This window comes from Anas acuta, chromosome 1, assembly GCF_963932015.1.
Source record: "Anas acuta chromosome 1, bAnaAcu1.1, whole genome shotgun sequence".
NCBI lineage: Eukaryota > Metazoa > Chordata > Aves > Anseriformes > Anatidae > Anas > Anas acuta.
In genome coordinates this window covers 30,428,856-30,443,164 of record NC_088979.1, presented here as the reverse complement: position 1 = coordinate 30,443,164, position 14,309 = coordinate 30,428,856, and the positions used below count along the sequence as shown (strand labels likewise).

The following is a 14,309-nucleotide window of genomic DNA, read 5'->3' as shown; positions in this document are numbered from 1 at the left end:
AAGAGTCGTAAAGCCATCCACCAGAGCCAAATTTCAAGAAGGCCAATGCAAATGGCTCACTGCATAAGTATGCACTTAAACAGCACCATCTGAACAATTATTTTTAGAAAGCACCAAGGCTGCAATGCATTCCAGCATAATAAGAAGTCACAACTGCCATGAAGCGGTAGCCCCGGGGCTACGTTAAGACAGTTCGACCATTTAAATATGCTGGTGAATTTAATGAAATTCTAGGCATTAGTTAAAAACAATGCTTTCACGGTGACTGATTCCAGAAATTAGCTGGATTCAAGCACGAGCGTCTACTTTCCTCCGAGGGCCAGAAGCAGAAACCAGGAAAATCAAAGTGCTCTTCACCTACTGCCAGAGGGGCCGCTTCACCCTCCTGCCACCCCTCCTCGCTCTCAGCTTCAGAGCAAAGCTTCCCCCTCCCCTAATCTGAGCGTTCAAAGTCAGGCTTATTGTTCAAAAGCCATTTCCTATAGTGAAAAGGAACAGAAGTACGCGGGCATGCGTGTGTTTGTCGCTCCTGCCAAACATAAGGTTTTTATTTGGGATCTTGCAAGACATTTAATTTAAGTTCGGCTGCAGAATCCCCTTAGGGAAGACAATTAGAGCTTTCTGCTTTCTAACAAATAACTTTTCAATCTCCAATAATTTTTAAAGAAAAAAAAAATATGTTTTTCTACTTCCACAGCTCTCAGCACTCCCAATGTACCTTTTATCTACAGAAAACCACAGGAAACCTCAAAAGATGCAGTACTTTTCAAAATGTCATTGACATTTTTGGCTTTTTTTTTTTTTAAAGTAAAATTGAAGAGGTGGAAAGCCTAATTAAACATCATTTCCATAATTTCCATAAGAATCTTCATTATATGCTTTATAATCATTTGAATAGGCTAGAAGTCGAAAAGGCTTTACAAATATGTCAGTCCAAACCACAGCAGAACCCTGTTTCCCAGACTCACGTGGCATCTCCTATGTCCAATAATCACATTATCGGACCTGTAAACTCTTACACTTGGATTTATTGATTTCATCTTCATCAGATAGCAAGGTGCCAGGTTTAGGTTTTTATAAAAAAACAGCTTTATGACATCGTAACAACAGGACTATAGGAGGCCAACCAAGTTTCCTAAGGAATCCCGTGTTAGAAGTAATTCTCTGCCTACGCTTCCATATCTAGGGTGGCTCTGTGTGATGGAAAAAGGAGTCATTTCTTTCCCAATCCCATTTTTGCCAGGAGATCCTGTTTAAGGAAGGCCAAGATCCAAACCCAGTCATCTTCCAGCAACATAAATGGTTCTCAAGATCTTCTGCTGAAGGCTTGTGACGCGGTATAAAGGTTAGAAGGTGTCCTGAAGCGATTTGGAGGGAATGAAGAGGGAGAGAAGAGTCACAAGATGCACCAAAGTAATAATGCACGTAACATAGTTCCAAACGACTTCACTCAGCATCAAAGAGGAACTGGTAAAATCTCCTTAGAATTACACTGCCACTTCTCAGGTGACACCTTTTGCTAAAAAAAAAATCTAAAAGGAAATTGGGAATCAATTTCCTGTGTCAGCAATGCCATCGCTGGAGAAAAAGAAAGGTCTGACTTGGGGCTGCTGACGTTTGCGAGGAAGAGGCTGTTGCTCTGCACAGCGTGAAGCGAGGAAGGCAGAATTTACCTGAACTGATTGCCCCTATCTGGGCCTTAGGAATTGCTGATTGATCAGCAGCACATCCCCTTCCTTTCTCAGAGCATTGCAGTCAATTCCCTTCGCATGGGCAAAGAAACGGGACAAACCCAGCAGCCGGACTCCTCTGAAGGCAGAACACATTTACACATTGAGGTTCAGACCTGGGGAAGGCTGTCACTGCTGGGAACCCACCTGCTGGCCTCTGCCTTTACTGCACAGCCAAAGCTAACTAACATTGGTGAAAGAGACAGGGAGGAGATGAAAATGATGTGGCTACGGGCCTCGTACAATCAATCACTGGCTTTACCTAGGCCCTAGCCACCAATTTCTTCTCGACTTAGCTTCTTGTATAGAAAAGGGTCAGACGCAGAGTGCCATGAGAGCCTCAAAGAGCTCCAGTGCAAATACGACCCCGTGAACAGGAAGCTTATGCAGAGGTATAAAAACATTCTTCCCGAGTACCCAGGATATTTTTTCTCCTCTCTCTCTCCCCCACGTTTTTCGTTAAGCTGCTCACACTTCCTCTCTCTCAGCCTAGAGAAGTGGAAGACAACATCAACAAAAAAAAAAGCATAGAGAAACAGCATAAAGTCCATCCTTCACACCTGAGTGGATGGCGGTTCAAAGGGGCCCTACCTACCTGCAACCCTGTTGTTTGCTTCAAGAACTCTGTTTGCCCAAGGAAAAAGAGACGAGCAAATCCTGGAAGCAGATCCTTCCCCAAAGGAAGTTTCTTTCTGAGTCTGCAACCTGGAGCTTTTGCTTGAGACTCAGTCCTCTGAGCGGGTTCTTTCTTCAAACTTTCACACTGGTTCTGTACTTTTGTGGGCAGCTGGAAAAAGAATGAAGCCGTAGGCTGAGGCAGGGACTCCAGACTTCCAGGGTAGGGAGGCAGAAAAGACTGGAGGGGAAGGAAAAGTGCTAGTTGGTAACTTCTTGGCAAATGATCTGCATTCCCTCATTTTCGGCCACACAGAGACATACACATAGAGTCACTGCAATAGGGGAGGATGACAAGAGATGAGTACTAGACATGCAGTTTTTTCATGCTCTGATGCCAAAAAAAAAATAACCCAAGGTGTTGAACTGTGAACTTTCAAGACTGTTAAGACATCTACCAATAGATGAGATCAATAAGATGTTTTGTCCAGAAAGTTCTCTCAGTTTGTTACAAGGAGATGTAGGTGGGGAAAAAAATGTGACTTTAATTTCTGGGGGGGGAAAAAAAAAAAATCCAAATTTCTCCTCTGTTCACTCTGAAGAGAATTAAAAATGGCATCTAGCGCAATGCAGTGAACATCTCCCCATGGTCATAGACAGGAAGTCTCTTTAAGAAGAAATTATACTTACCTGAACGTTTCCCTTACCAAGGGCTCCCTAACCCCACTTCCAGCTCCTCTGGAAGAGGCCTTTTTCCAATCTCACGTTCTCTGTCCTTTTCTCTATCCTTTTGCAAAATCAGATTGATCAAAGGCTGACAGCAGTTTAACTAGATGCCCTAGGAGTTATTTTTGTTATTATTTTAATACAAACTATCAATGCACAAGAGCAGAAATTTTCCTCTTCATAAATTCTCGAGACTGACAGGCTCCAGTGAAGTTTTATCAGTAGCAAGGAGCCAGCATCCAACAGAGCAGCACAGAATGGGACTTAAAGCACAACTCTATGTAGAGTTGTGTACCCGTTTACTGGCTGTTACCCACTGCAGCAACTTCTGCACAACAGCAGCAGGCTGGTATTTGCACATGGGCAGCTGTTGATCCACGTACCTCAGCTGAGATGTTAGCATTTTATCAGCAGGGCTTTCAGGACAGCAGGTAAAGCACAGCCCAACAGTTAACCAAGAAGATGCATTTCATGCAATTTCTCCTATAATTAATTTGGGGGCAGTTTTGGTGGCTTTTTCCCTCCACTCTCTTCTTTGGACCCTACACCTAACAAAAACACTTTGAATAGTTTGGTATCTTGAGTGCCCTTCAATTATAAGCTTTCCCATCCTTCCTTCGTGCTGCTCCAGGTCACAAAGAGAAGCTGGAATGAAACCTAAGTTTCATCATCCACATCACTGCAATAATCTATTGTTAGAAAGGCACCTTTAACTTTTGCTGTTAGGGTAAAACAGGAATGCTTCATATGTTTTTTTAAACAGATGATGGAGAGCCATCAACAACAGGACCCGATATCCTGCACTCACTGAAACAGAGAAATCAGCAAGTCAGTTCCAAAGAAACTCCCTGGGCATGCAAAAAGATGCTCTGCCTCTTGATTCCTGAGGACAAACAAACACAGTGATACTACTTCAATTTAAGGTATGAGGTTTTGCTCTAAATAGTCTATTTTATAGCTAATCCTTTTTTTTCCCTCTATCCTTTAGAAGAACTTCATGACATCTGCTTAGGTATGTTCATCCAAACAACATGAGACCAAGGTGTGTTCCTGTACTTTTCAATCTGGCAAAATACTGGCTTTTTGATTTAGTATCAACTCAAAAGGTTAGAGAGTCAGGTTGAGTCTTTCATCTTGCACGCCTGTTTCTGTGTAAAAGGGTCTCTCTGTATGCCAAGAACTGAGCAAAACATACATAAATGTAACTGGCCATTAGATGTCTCCAGGATGATCTTTATGTTCTCCACTTCCAGTAAGGTAGATGATACAAGATAAAAACAAAAGACAATTATAATAAACAGGATGGGTTCAAGGAAAGAATTTCTACTGTTAGCTACTTGCTGGCTAAAAAACGATCACAAGAGGACAGTACAATTAGAAGCACATATCTTCTCAGGTACCTTTGTGATTATAAAGTTCTTTCTTATTAAATAATTTGCAAATACTCTTGACTCTGCAACTTTTCAAGTTGCCAGTACATGCTACGTACTTGACAATACCTATCACACAGCTACAATGCCACACACAGCATTCCTGGCTTAATTTCAGGTGGTAGGTGTTGAAGCCTAGAACACCACCAACACTTCCTGAATTGATGTTCTATTACACTGAGCTGGAAAAGAATATATCAGAGTAAATCAACCCAGATGAAGCAGCGTGACCCAGCTTAGTATAGATTGCTTTCAAACTGCGATTTGTCTAGCGTCTCTGTGATATTAAGAAAAGGTTGCCTTCGAGACGTCCTATTCAATAGGAAAGATCCTATTCACTGGAAAAAAATTACTCCAGATCATACTGCCCATTATGAAATCACCTATTCAGGCTTCAGGGGGTGTGGAGAAGAAGATTACTTGGTCATATTCTATTCACGTAGCAGTTCTGTAGAGGAGACAAAGATCCAACACAAAACCTGAGGAAAAAAAGCATCTATGAGAACTTGGAGCACTGGTGTTTTCCTCACAAAAACAGAAATAGATACGCAGCAAAACAGTTTGGGAGATCATTCTGAAACACGTTGTTAGGAATAACTTATTTTTAAGTTCCTTTCTTTGCATCAAGGTCATAGTATTTCTCCTTTTTAAAAGGAATGGGAGAACCCTTTATTTCTACTTTTTACCCTTTCATATATCTTTCTTCCCTTGTAGACTTGTTTTGAACACTGAAGAACAAGAAAAATTGGTCATACTTGTGTTCTAGCTATGAAAAATACCAGCCTGATTTCTATATGCAGATCCATATTTCAGGCTGAAACAACTGAAAACTCCTTTGTTCTTCTAAGATTTAGAGGAGCAGAAAGACCTGAAACAGGTCATCCAAAAGTACCTGAGTTCCTCTTATGGGAATTTTTAGAGAGGATTATCTTTTCTTTTCTTTTTTTTGCCTCTTCAGAAGTGATTCCTGCTACAGAGACTGGGTGTTCGGCCAGCTTAGGGAATTGAACAGACAATAGCTCTTCTCTCAGTCACTGTACTGTAGTTTGCTGAATTACCTCAAGTGCAGGCTGTGATGGGATCAGTCCAGTTGGAGCAGGGACAAATTCTGGCTGTGATGACAAGAACTGCACATGTAGATGATCTTCCAATAAGGATGAGGTCAGGAAGGCCCTGGTACCTCTGCTTCTGAGCATACAGCAGACATTAAGGAATCTTACAATAAATGTTTCATCTCCTTTGTGGGAAGGAAGGGATCAATGCAGTGTCTTTGTCTTTCCATAGCGACCTGACAGTCAATAGAGATGCTGGGAGCAAAGCTCCCTTTAGTGTTTTTTTCTACATCCTCTACACAGCAGGTTTCACTGCCACTAAGTGGATCAAGAGACAGTGAAGACTGATCCCCATTTTTCTGCAGTGTGGTTCTGCTCCATAGCCAGTAAAGAAAAATCTAAATACCTGAGTAAGTTCTGTGGAAGACCATCTGCAAAATAAGCAAAAAACTGAATCTGTGCATTTGGTAAGTGGTACGGAATACAGAAAAGGAAAAAAAAAATGTTGCTGCTTGTAATACTGCAGCTCCAACCACTACAGGATCCAAGTAGGAACAAAAAGCAAACTGCTGCATCTGATTCACAATCCCTGCAGCTAGCTTAACTATTTCTCACCCTCAAACTGAAGCCTTATAGGATCATGCAATTATTTTAAAGTGCTGCTGGCCATACGGAGTATTTGCAGCTACAAAACCAAAACTTCCTAGGTTGAGAAGCATCTGTTGCCCTGCTGCCATTCACTGGTTTAGTCCTACCTCTAGAAACGTGCAGGCTGAAAACCCACTGCAGGATCTATGCAGCAGCATCTGGTTGAACTGCTATTCAAAATAAACGTTACAAGAACAACAAATTTTAGCAAAGCACCTTTCTCCTGGAAGTCAGCACCAATATGTCATGGATACTGAAGAATCAACAATAGTGATGTAAAGCTAACTGCTTACATTCCAAGCAACTGACCCAAAACGTTTCCCAAAACTTGATGTATTTTGGTTTCAGGGAGTGGGAGAGGAGCAGGGAACTGAGGGGACGGAAAAGGAGACATCGAACATTGCAATAGCCACATCAGGAAACATTATCAAATCTCAAGAAAGAGAAAAGGCAGTAAAGCTATAGATCAAAGTATTAATTTAAAGAATTAAGCGTCATGCAAGCCATCACTAAAAGCTAAACTTGCAGGCAATTGGGATGGCAGGAATCTTGACTTGCTGAATTTCAAAGTGTCTTTTAAAGCATCTGGCCTCTTTCCAGAAGTATTTTGTGCTCAGTTTAACAGCCTACTACACACCTTTGCAGGCCGTAGCGCTATCTAGATTATCGTGCAAGGACTTAGGACCTACCACGTGGGTACTGCTCACTGAAAGACCTTTCCTATTTCCCGGTTAGGAGTGGTAGGAAACTTCGGAATTGTGTCCTGCTGAATTTGGAGAAGCCGAAGTTGTATAAAGCTGCCACAGAACGATACATTTGAGAAATACAGACAGTACTTCTTCAAGCTTATATAGCAGCAGGAAAACACTAAGGGTATAAAACTCAAGAATTGGTTGATTATAGAAAAATATTGCCTTGTAAGAGAAAGTTCCATTAATTTTAATAGATGCATCCATTTTATTAAATTAAATAAATGGGTACTTGTTAAGCAATGTTATTTTCATTTTAAGAACACTTAATATTCTTTCAGTGTAAACAGTTTATCAGCATGCTTTGTTTCTTGTCAACTTTGTACGCCAAGTGCTGTTGATAGCAAACCTTTTATGGCCTAATTAAAACACATTTTAAATCAGATTAACAGACTTTACTGGCAGTAACTAATTTTTGCCAGAAAGACAGACCTTCATTCAGCCTTTGGGAAACCTTACGCTCCGAACAAGAGGCAGAGTCCATGAGCTGATATGCAGTGCTTTTAAGAAATAACATCTTTTATGATGCCAGGTTGTTCAGCTTTTTCTCCCTTAAAAGAAGCCAACAATAGTGACAAAGGTTGCAGTACTCCCAGTACGTACACCTTGAATTTAGTTGAAGAAGTTACACAAAACCAGCAGTTTCTTAATATTAAGAGGCTTTGTGCTTTCCTTTCCAGCTCTAAATAGATGTTTACTTGATTGAATTTGATTCCGTGTACCCGCAATTAGCTTCTATACATTTCTTACAGAATTTTAAGCTTTTTTTTTAAAAAGAGATTTTTCTCATTGAGTTCTCAATCTTCACGCAATTCCTGCAGTTCTCTGCTGAGGGTCTATCTGTAGAAACTAGAAGTTGAAATACTACACACGAGTGATGTTAGAAATGACCCCAATACAGCTCAAGACTGGATTCCAGTGGTGGGTTTTGGTGGGTTTCTATTGTTGTCTTTCCTCCCCAAACTCAATTTTCAGGTGAAAACAGCTCGAAGCTTTTCTACGTACGTTCTAACCCTTGCTCATCTCTACAAACTCTCCACTGATGCCTATGGTATCCGGAGAACTCAAATACAGCAAAAATAACCCTTTCATACAAGTATTTGCTCAAACATAGAGAGATTTAACGGGCTTATGTTAGTAAGTCACAGCACAGATGAACTGGAAAAAATGAAACCCAGACAAATTTGTGTTTTTTGTTTGTTTGTTTTGTTTTTTGGTTTTTTTTTTTTTGGAAGTCCTCCGTTTTAACAAGTTCTACTTGGGAAAGTACTCAAAATGCACATTTCAGAATTCAACCCTTACCATGTTTCTTTCCGCATCAAATATTAATTTCAACACCTTTCATATTCAAATACATTACTAATTCTTGTCCTTCCAAATTTAGCATGTAATTTGACCAACAGGCTTGACCATTGTCTCAGCCATAGGAGCTCTATGGCCAAAACTGGACTGTCTCCTACAAACTTACTCTTCCTGCTGAGGCACAAACTGATGTTATGAAGCTATTGTAGCTTAGAACTACAGTACATTTTTGACTATTTTTGCCTGCTGAGTAGTAACAGTACATGAAAAATGCATTCTAGGTTATCTCGTACTGCTACCCCCACACAAAAAACACTTTCTGACTTTCTAAGTTTGCTGACTTATTAGTTTTCCTTACTGGACCACTGCCCCAAGTTCACCCATATTTTAGCATCGCATTAAAATTGCAGGACTCTTCCCAAATATGACTTGAAGTAAGACCGCCACAAGTTTTATAGCCAAACACTCAGAAGTCAGCTGAGGTTAAGGACACCTGAAATGTTATTTGGCTCTGCTTAAGTAGAGCTGAGATCGTGCTGAGCTCCCCTGTATCTTTTCTCCATGCGAGCACCTTCACACCTACCTGCTTTGACCAGCCAGAGCTCCCAGCTTTTGCACTAGACACAATTAACTTTGGCAGTGCCTCTTCACGGGCATACCAGTGTGCAATGTTTGACTGTCAGTCTGTATCTGTTGAAATATTAGCACTTGGTTTAGGTTGCATGAAAGGAAAAACACAGCATCAAGTCATACATAACAATAAGAGAGAGATGAATACACATGCACCAAGATCTGTTTCTAGCCCAGACTTATGGCTTGCACACAATTATTCAGAACAGGGAAAGAGACACCATGCATCCATACCAGATAGAAACTTACCCCACAAACTGATCTGGGGTGTTTAACCATACCCTGAATCTCACAGGACCCTCTTTCTTTTATTTAAAGACTTCATTGGCAAAAATATAACCGCAATCCAGGACAGATAAAAAGAGCCTCCCACACAGTCAGGCAAATATGCAATAGAGTAAGAACCCTTTTGATAGAAAACACTATTTGAATCACTACTGAACACCTCTATATATGATCCATACATACAACATGCAAAGCTGATTTTGAAAGCAAGCTTGACAGCTATATACAGCAGAAGCTCTTGACATGACGGGTTTTTTAGCATGAAATCAGTTGCCTGATCTGTGCAAAAAAATAAAAATCACCATTTCCTCAAAATAGCTGTTATATTTAATAAAATGCTTCTGCCTCTAAGTTCCTAAGATCATCTCTCCTATAAAAGACCAGCGAGGCTCCTTTCCTTCCCTTCCATCACATTTTCTTTTTAAGGCAAGATTCTAAAATTAGTTTGCAGCAGGACCAGAGAGAGGTCTGCGTTACAGTTATCAGATCTTAGCCGCACGGTATCTGTGAACAAACTGGTATATTTTCATCTGAGGGGCTTCCTAGACACCAAAGAAAAATAAAAGCCAAAAATCTCACAAGCATTATTTCTACACACAGGAAAGGTTGCGAACAATCTATCTTACACACTCCCAAATTATTGTTTAACTAGAACTCCATCTTCTAGTCAACCAAAAATACAAGGAGGAAAGCAGAGAACACATGACAGAGCCTGACACAGCCAGCTTAAGGAAAACTGCAACGCTGATGCCTAATAAAGTAAAAGTCATTGTTTGCATGCGCTCAAAATCCCTTCTCTAGATGCTGTAAAATTGAACACTACACAGAATTCAACTGAGGCTGCATTAAGTGCAGTTACTCTTCCAAGTAGCTGTTTCCCCAAGTTTTAAGCAATTCTTTGTCATAGTTTAATAGCTACACAAGTGAAATCCCTATAAGCATTTCGCGAACTGGACTGGAGCCTTATACAGCATAACTGCTTTTTTCCTCTCCTCCCTTTTTGGCTGGGCAAGCATTACGCTGAGTATCTTTCACGCAAGCAGTTCTATAGATCAGCATCAAGTAACTCTCTGTTCCTTTATTTCTTCAGTATTTTTATTGTAGACTTCAGTCCAAAGGAAAAATTCTTCGGACAGAACTGCCAAGTTCATATTTCATGATGCAGCTTACTGCAACACTCTGCTTTTCCTACCTCTGGCAACCTTTCACATGTCCTGTGTTGTGTTTGTTTTTTTTCTTCCAAGTCATCAGGGAATTGCCTTTTACCAGTCAAGTTCTTGCAGCCCAGCTTATAAAACACAGCCTGCGTATGTATTTAAGCAGCCTGCATGACAGAAGAATCATTGATGGTACCCAGTAAAACACGTTCTAGTCATACTTGCAGAGGCAACTGCACCACTTTGTTGGAGAGAAGCTGTAGGAAGTCTTTCGGTGAGCACTCAGCGGCATGTTGCAATGCACCATTAAAACATTCTTCATGAACTGAACACCACTTGAAGAAATACTGAATTTTCAAGCCTGTGCTAAGCACGCATTTGCTTTTCAATCAATGAATCTTGATATTATGACTCGACATTTTGCTTCATCGGTTCTTCTCGTATATTTTAAGTATGTAGTTGGAAAAAAAGGGTGTGTTAGGAAAAACTAAACAAAAGCACTAACAAAGTATTGATAGCCTGTCACTACCACAAGCAGTAAGAATGTCTTCATACTTACTGCAATTTGTAACAAAAAAAAAAAATGTAGTGAAACACATTCTGTATTCAACAAAATAGCAAGGGGATGATTCCCATCTCCAAAGTGGGGAAAGAGAGAACTGGGAGATGCAGAAAAGAGAGGTGGGGAGGGCAATAGTCCACAACTGCAACAGAACCACTTAAACACCCTTTAGCAGCATGTACATTGGCAGGTAATCGTCAAAGAGCAAGTAATTTAAACATGACAACCCCAGCCTGCAAGGAATCATTAAAATGGATCTCTCCGATTTTTGAGCTCTACAAAACCTAAAGCTGCTTCACTTCAAAGTAACATTGATTATACACTAAAAGAGTACAGAAACATATGATGACTCTTACCCCCACTTATGGAGCTGCGGTTAAAGAAACTGTAATCTGTAAGTATTCTAAAAGGAAAGTCAAGAGAGTAAGAATAAATGTCTTAAAATCCTTTTCACTGCAGAAAAGCATTGTCTTCTTTTCCCATACGCTCCCAAGCATGCATTAACACAACACTGAAGACCTACCATAACAAATGGCCATCTGAGCAGCGCCCTAAAGACTAATATAAACCAAAACTAAGCCTATTTAGCAGCCAGCAATCAGGAACGTTAATATCATCTGACTCCCCTGCTTTCAACCTACCATAACTAAATTTTTTTACTACTTTCTGTTAATTTGGAGCATAAATGTATAGCGTAAATAGTCTGAGGTAACAAGCATGACACTACAGACAGCAATATCAGTTTTGAGTAATCCCCATGGACTAGACGTAAAGTACACCATTAAACAGGAGGAACCTAAGTCACTGTGAGGAAGACAAGTTTGCCAATCCACTTCCAAACTGCAGCTAACTTTAAATACAAAAAGCATTTTCTCCTTTAAGAAAAGCAGGCTCACAGCTGTTTGAGCTTTAAACCCTTGCACATATTTGATTAGAATTACTCGTTTTATTTAGCACATGGCTAAACATGACTAGAAGGTGATTTAGTTCACACAGGCAGTTTCAAACCCCATGAACTTGCAAATTACTAGTTACCACCCTCAAATGGTCTGAAGGGATAAACCATTCCAGATTCCGCAGGATTACTGCCCGTGTCGTCCTACCACGATTTTGACAGGGTCATTAAAAAAAAGGACGGAGTGTTTCTGCTGCATCTTCCCTACGAGACAGCTTTTAAATCCAGCTTGACACCTCCCCTGTTGGAGCAGCGAGGCAGAGCATCCTGAGCTCGCAGAGCAGCAGCACCGTGTCTTCTTCGGGCAGCCACTAAAAGGGAAATTGCAGCAGGAGAGGAAGAGGAAAAGCAAGAACTTAAATTATCAGGGGCGAAGGGAAGGGAAGAGCAGCATGGCAATAGGAAAGGGATAACTGCAGTGCCAGAGTAAAAGGGATTTCGGATGGGAAGTCCTAGAAGGGCTACCTATGCATGTTTTAATTCTAATACTCATGGAATATATTGCTTGTTTCTCAAATAACAAACAAAATCACCTGGGGAGGGGGGAAAACAGATAGATGGAAGTCAAATCTTTTAGCTTTGCTTCCTACATCCCACACTCCCCTGTAGCAGAGCCACTGGCTCAACTTCCCTGACTTGAATGCTACAAGAGCCAACCTAACTTTCTGCATTTATTAAGCCCTTTGCAGGACCAGAGGCCACGTTATGGCTATAACACTTAGGCTTGAACATTAACCTGAATATTGCATCAGCTATGCTATTTTGAAGCACAATTCAGCTTTTCTTTCATGACCTGATGCAAGCCTCGATGTTTTGGTTTCCAAAAAAAACGTTCAAGTGTAGTTTGTTCAACACTGTCCTACTTGCCAAATATTTCAGAGCCATTCTAATTTCACGCAGCAACATCAACTAGCAGCAAGGTTTATTAAAAGCAGTGACTGCTGTGCTTGACAAGAGAGCAGCTAATATTAAATTTATCCTTCTAAATACACTAAGAAGTTCTGTCAGCTTTGTTTAACTTCCATTTTACTACGTTAGGCTGCATGAATGATGGTATCAATGAAAAGAAGAATTCATCGTGAAAAGAATTTGGGAGTCTCAGGACTGAAGTTTAAGAGATTCCTCATCCATAACACTGGTATCTCAAAAAGGCATAACGGAAAACCAGGCTTATCATTTGTGAAACTCCTTCTGTCACAGTGCTATCATGAGACCCCAAAACACAGGGCCTGGTTCAGTTACCTGCTCTCTCCTGTTTTAATATTTAGTATTCAGGCATTTTCTAAAAGCTTCCCAGAAGCTCATGAAGAGGTGGTCAGGCTCTAGGCAGGGTGTATGAAGAGGCATGCAGTTGCCAACTCCTCCACCTTTGTTTTGCCTTGAGTTACCTGCCAAAGGCATTTAGCAATTTAACAAACAGGCAAAGAAATAGTTTGAACAAGGACTCAACAGCATATTCCATTTTCTTGGCTCCAATACACCCACTCTGGTCTGCTCACTGGCCAAAGCGAAACCACAAAAAAACTAACAAGTTCTGAATTACTGGTGTAACTGAAGTCTGAGCATGTCATTTGCACCCAGTTATGCCACATTCTCTGCAAGTGCAGGAGATACAAAAGGAGGAAAGCGATGAACAGAGGCTTCTGATGCTAGAATATCTGAAATCAGTAGGTCTAAAATACCCTATTTTAGGGTCTAGTGGTCACCCTAGGGCTTACCTAGATGAATTCAGCAAGTCCAAAGGATCTGCCTCTCTGCTCCTGACTCTCACGTACCTAGCTGCAGCTTCCTCTGGGAGGAATCTCAGTGTCTGCACGGGCTGACAACTGTCCAGAAACTTGCAGGCTGCTGCCTGAAGCAGCAGGGTAACAGCATACCGCAAAGGGAAAAAAAACAGAATTGGCACACAGACAGAGCCAGGCCAACAGGTTCCCCTTCAACACTGTCATACTTTACAGAGCTTGACTTCAGGCTTCTGTTCTCTCCTCTGTAAGCATCAGGGAAAAGGAATTTGGAATGCAAAAAAAAAAATAAAACCAAGGCTCTTCTTCCCCACCCCGCCCCCAGCTGCCTCCCCCAAAAAGTCAGCATAAAAACCCGTTAGAAATCCCAAGGCACTGAGCTCAGGACAGCTTTGCTGACTGTGCTGTGGATTCCAGGGCTGAAGGAGCCAGAAGGGGGGCATGACATGGCTCGAAGGATACAAAGGGTCAAACAGGCAAGCATCAGAGAAATAGAATAAACTCTAGGTTTCCTCATGGTCCTTCAAGAGAGCTTGGTTTACAGAAAGCTAGATGCTTTCTCTCTCAAGCTAGGAACAGTCAACTCAATTACCAATAACAGCCAATGCCAGCACCATGCACTTCTCAGAGAAAATACTGCATTTTTTCACACCTACTGAATTTATCACAGGATCACCAAATAGTCGAGATTGGAAGGGATGGCACAGCAGGGTCAGCTAGCAGGAA

The 14,309-nt window shown here is 41.1% G+C and overlaps 1 protein-coding gene across 7 annotated transcripts in view; it reads right to left on the bottom strand.

The window, feature by feature from the left end:
- TSC22D1 (TSC22 domain family member 1) overlaps window positions 1-14,309 on the bottom strand; it is a 77,675-nt gene that overhangs the window by 40,972 nt on the left and 22,394 nt on the right. Inside the window, exons 3-5 of one of the 7 annotated variants that reach the window (XR_011094241.1) lie at window positions 4,885-4,980; window positions 2,326-2,517; window positions 515-1,358 (exon numbers count right to left, since the gene is read on the bottom strand). The exons of 2 other annotated variants lie outside the window; for them this stretch is intronic. Coding sequence is in view for 1 of the 5 variants with exons in the window: in XM_068675125.1 (XP_068531226.1) it covers window positions 8,900-8,942 (43 nt within the window). In the remaining 4 variants the exon portion in view is untranslated. 4 more of the 7 variants (XR_011094230.1, XR_011094245.1, XR_011094244.1 and 1 more) reach the window with 4 other exon arrangements.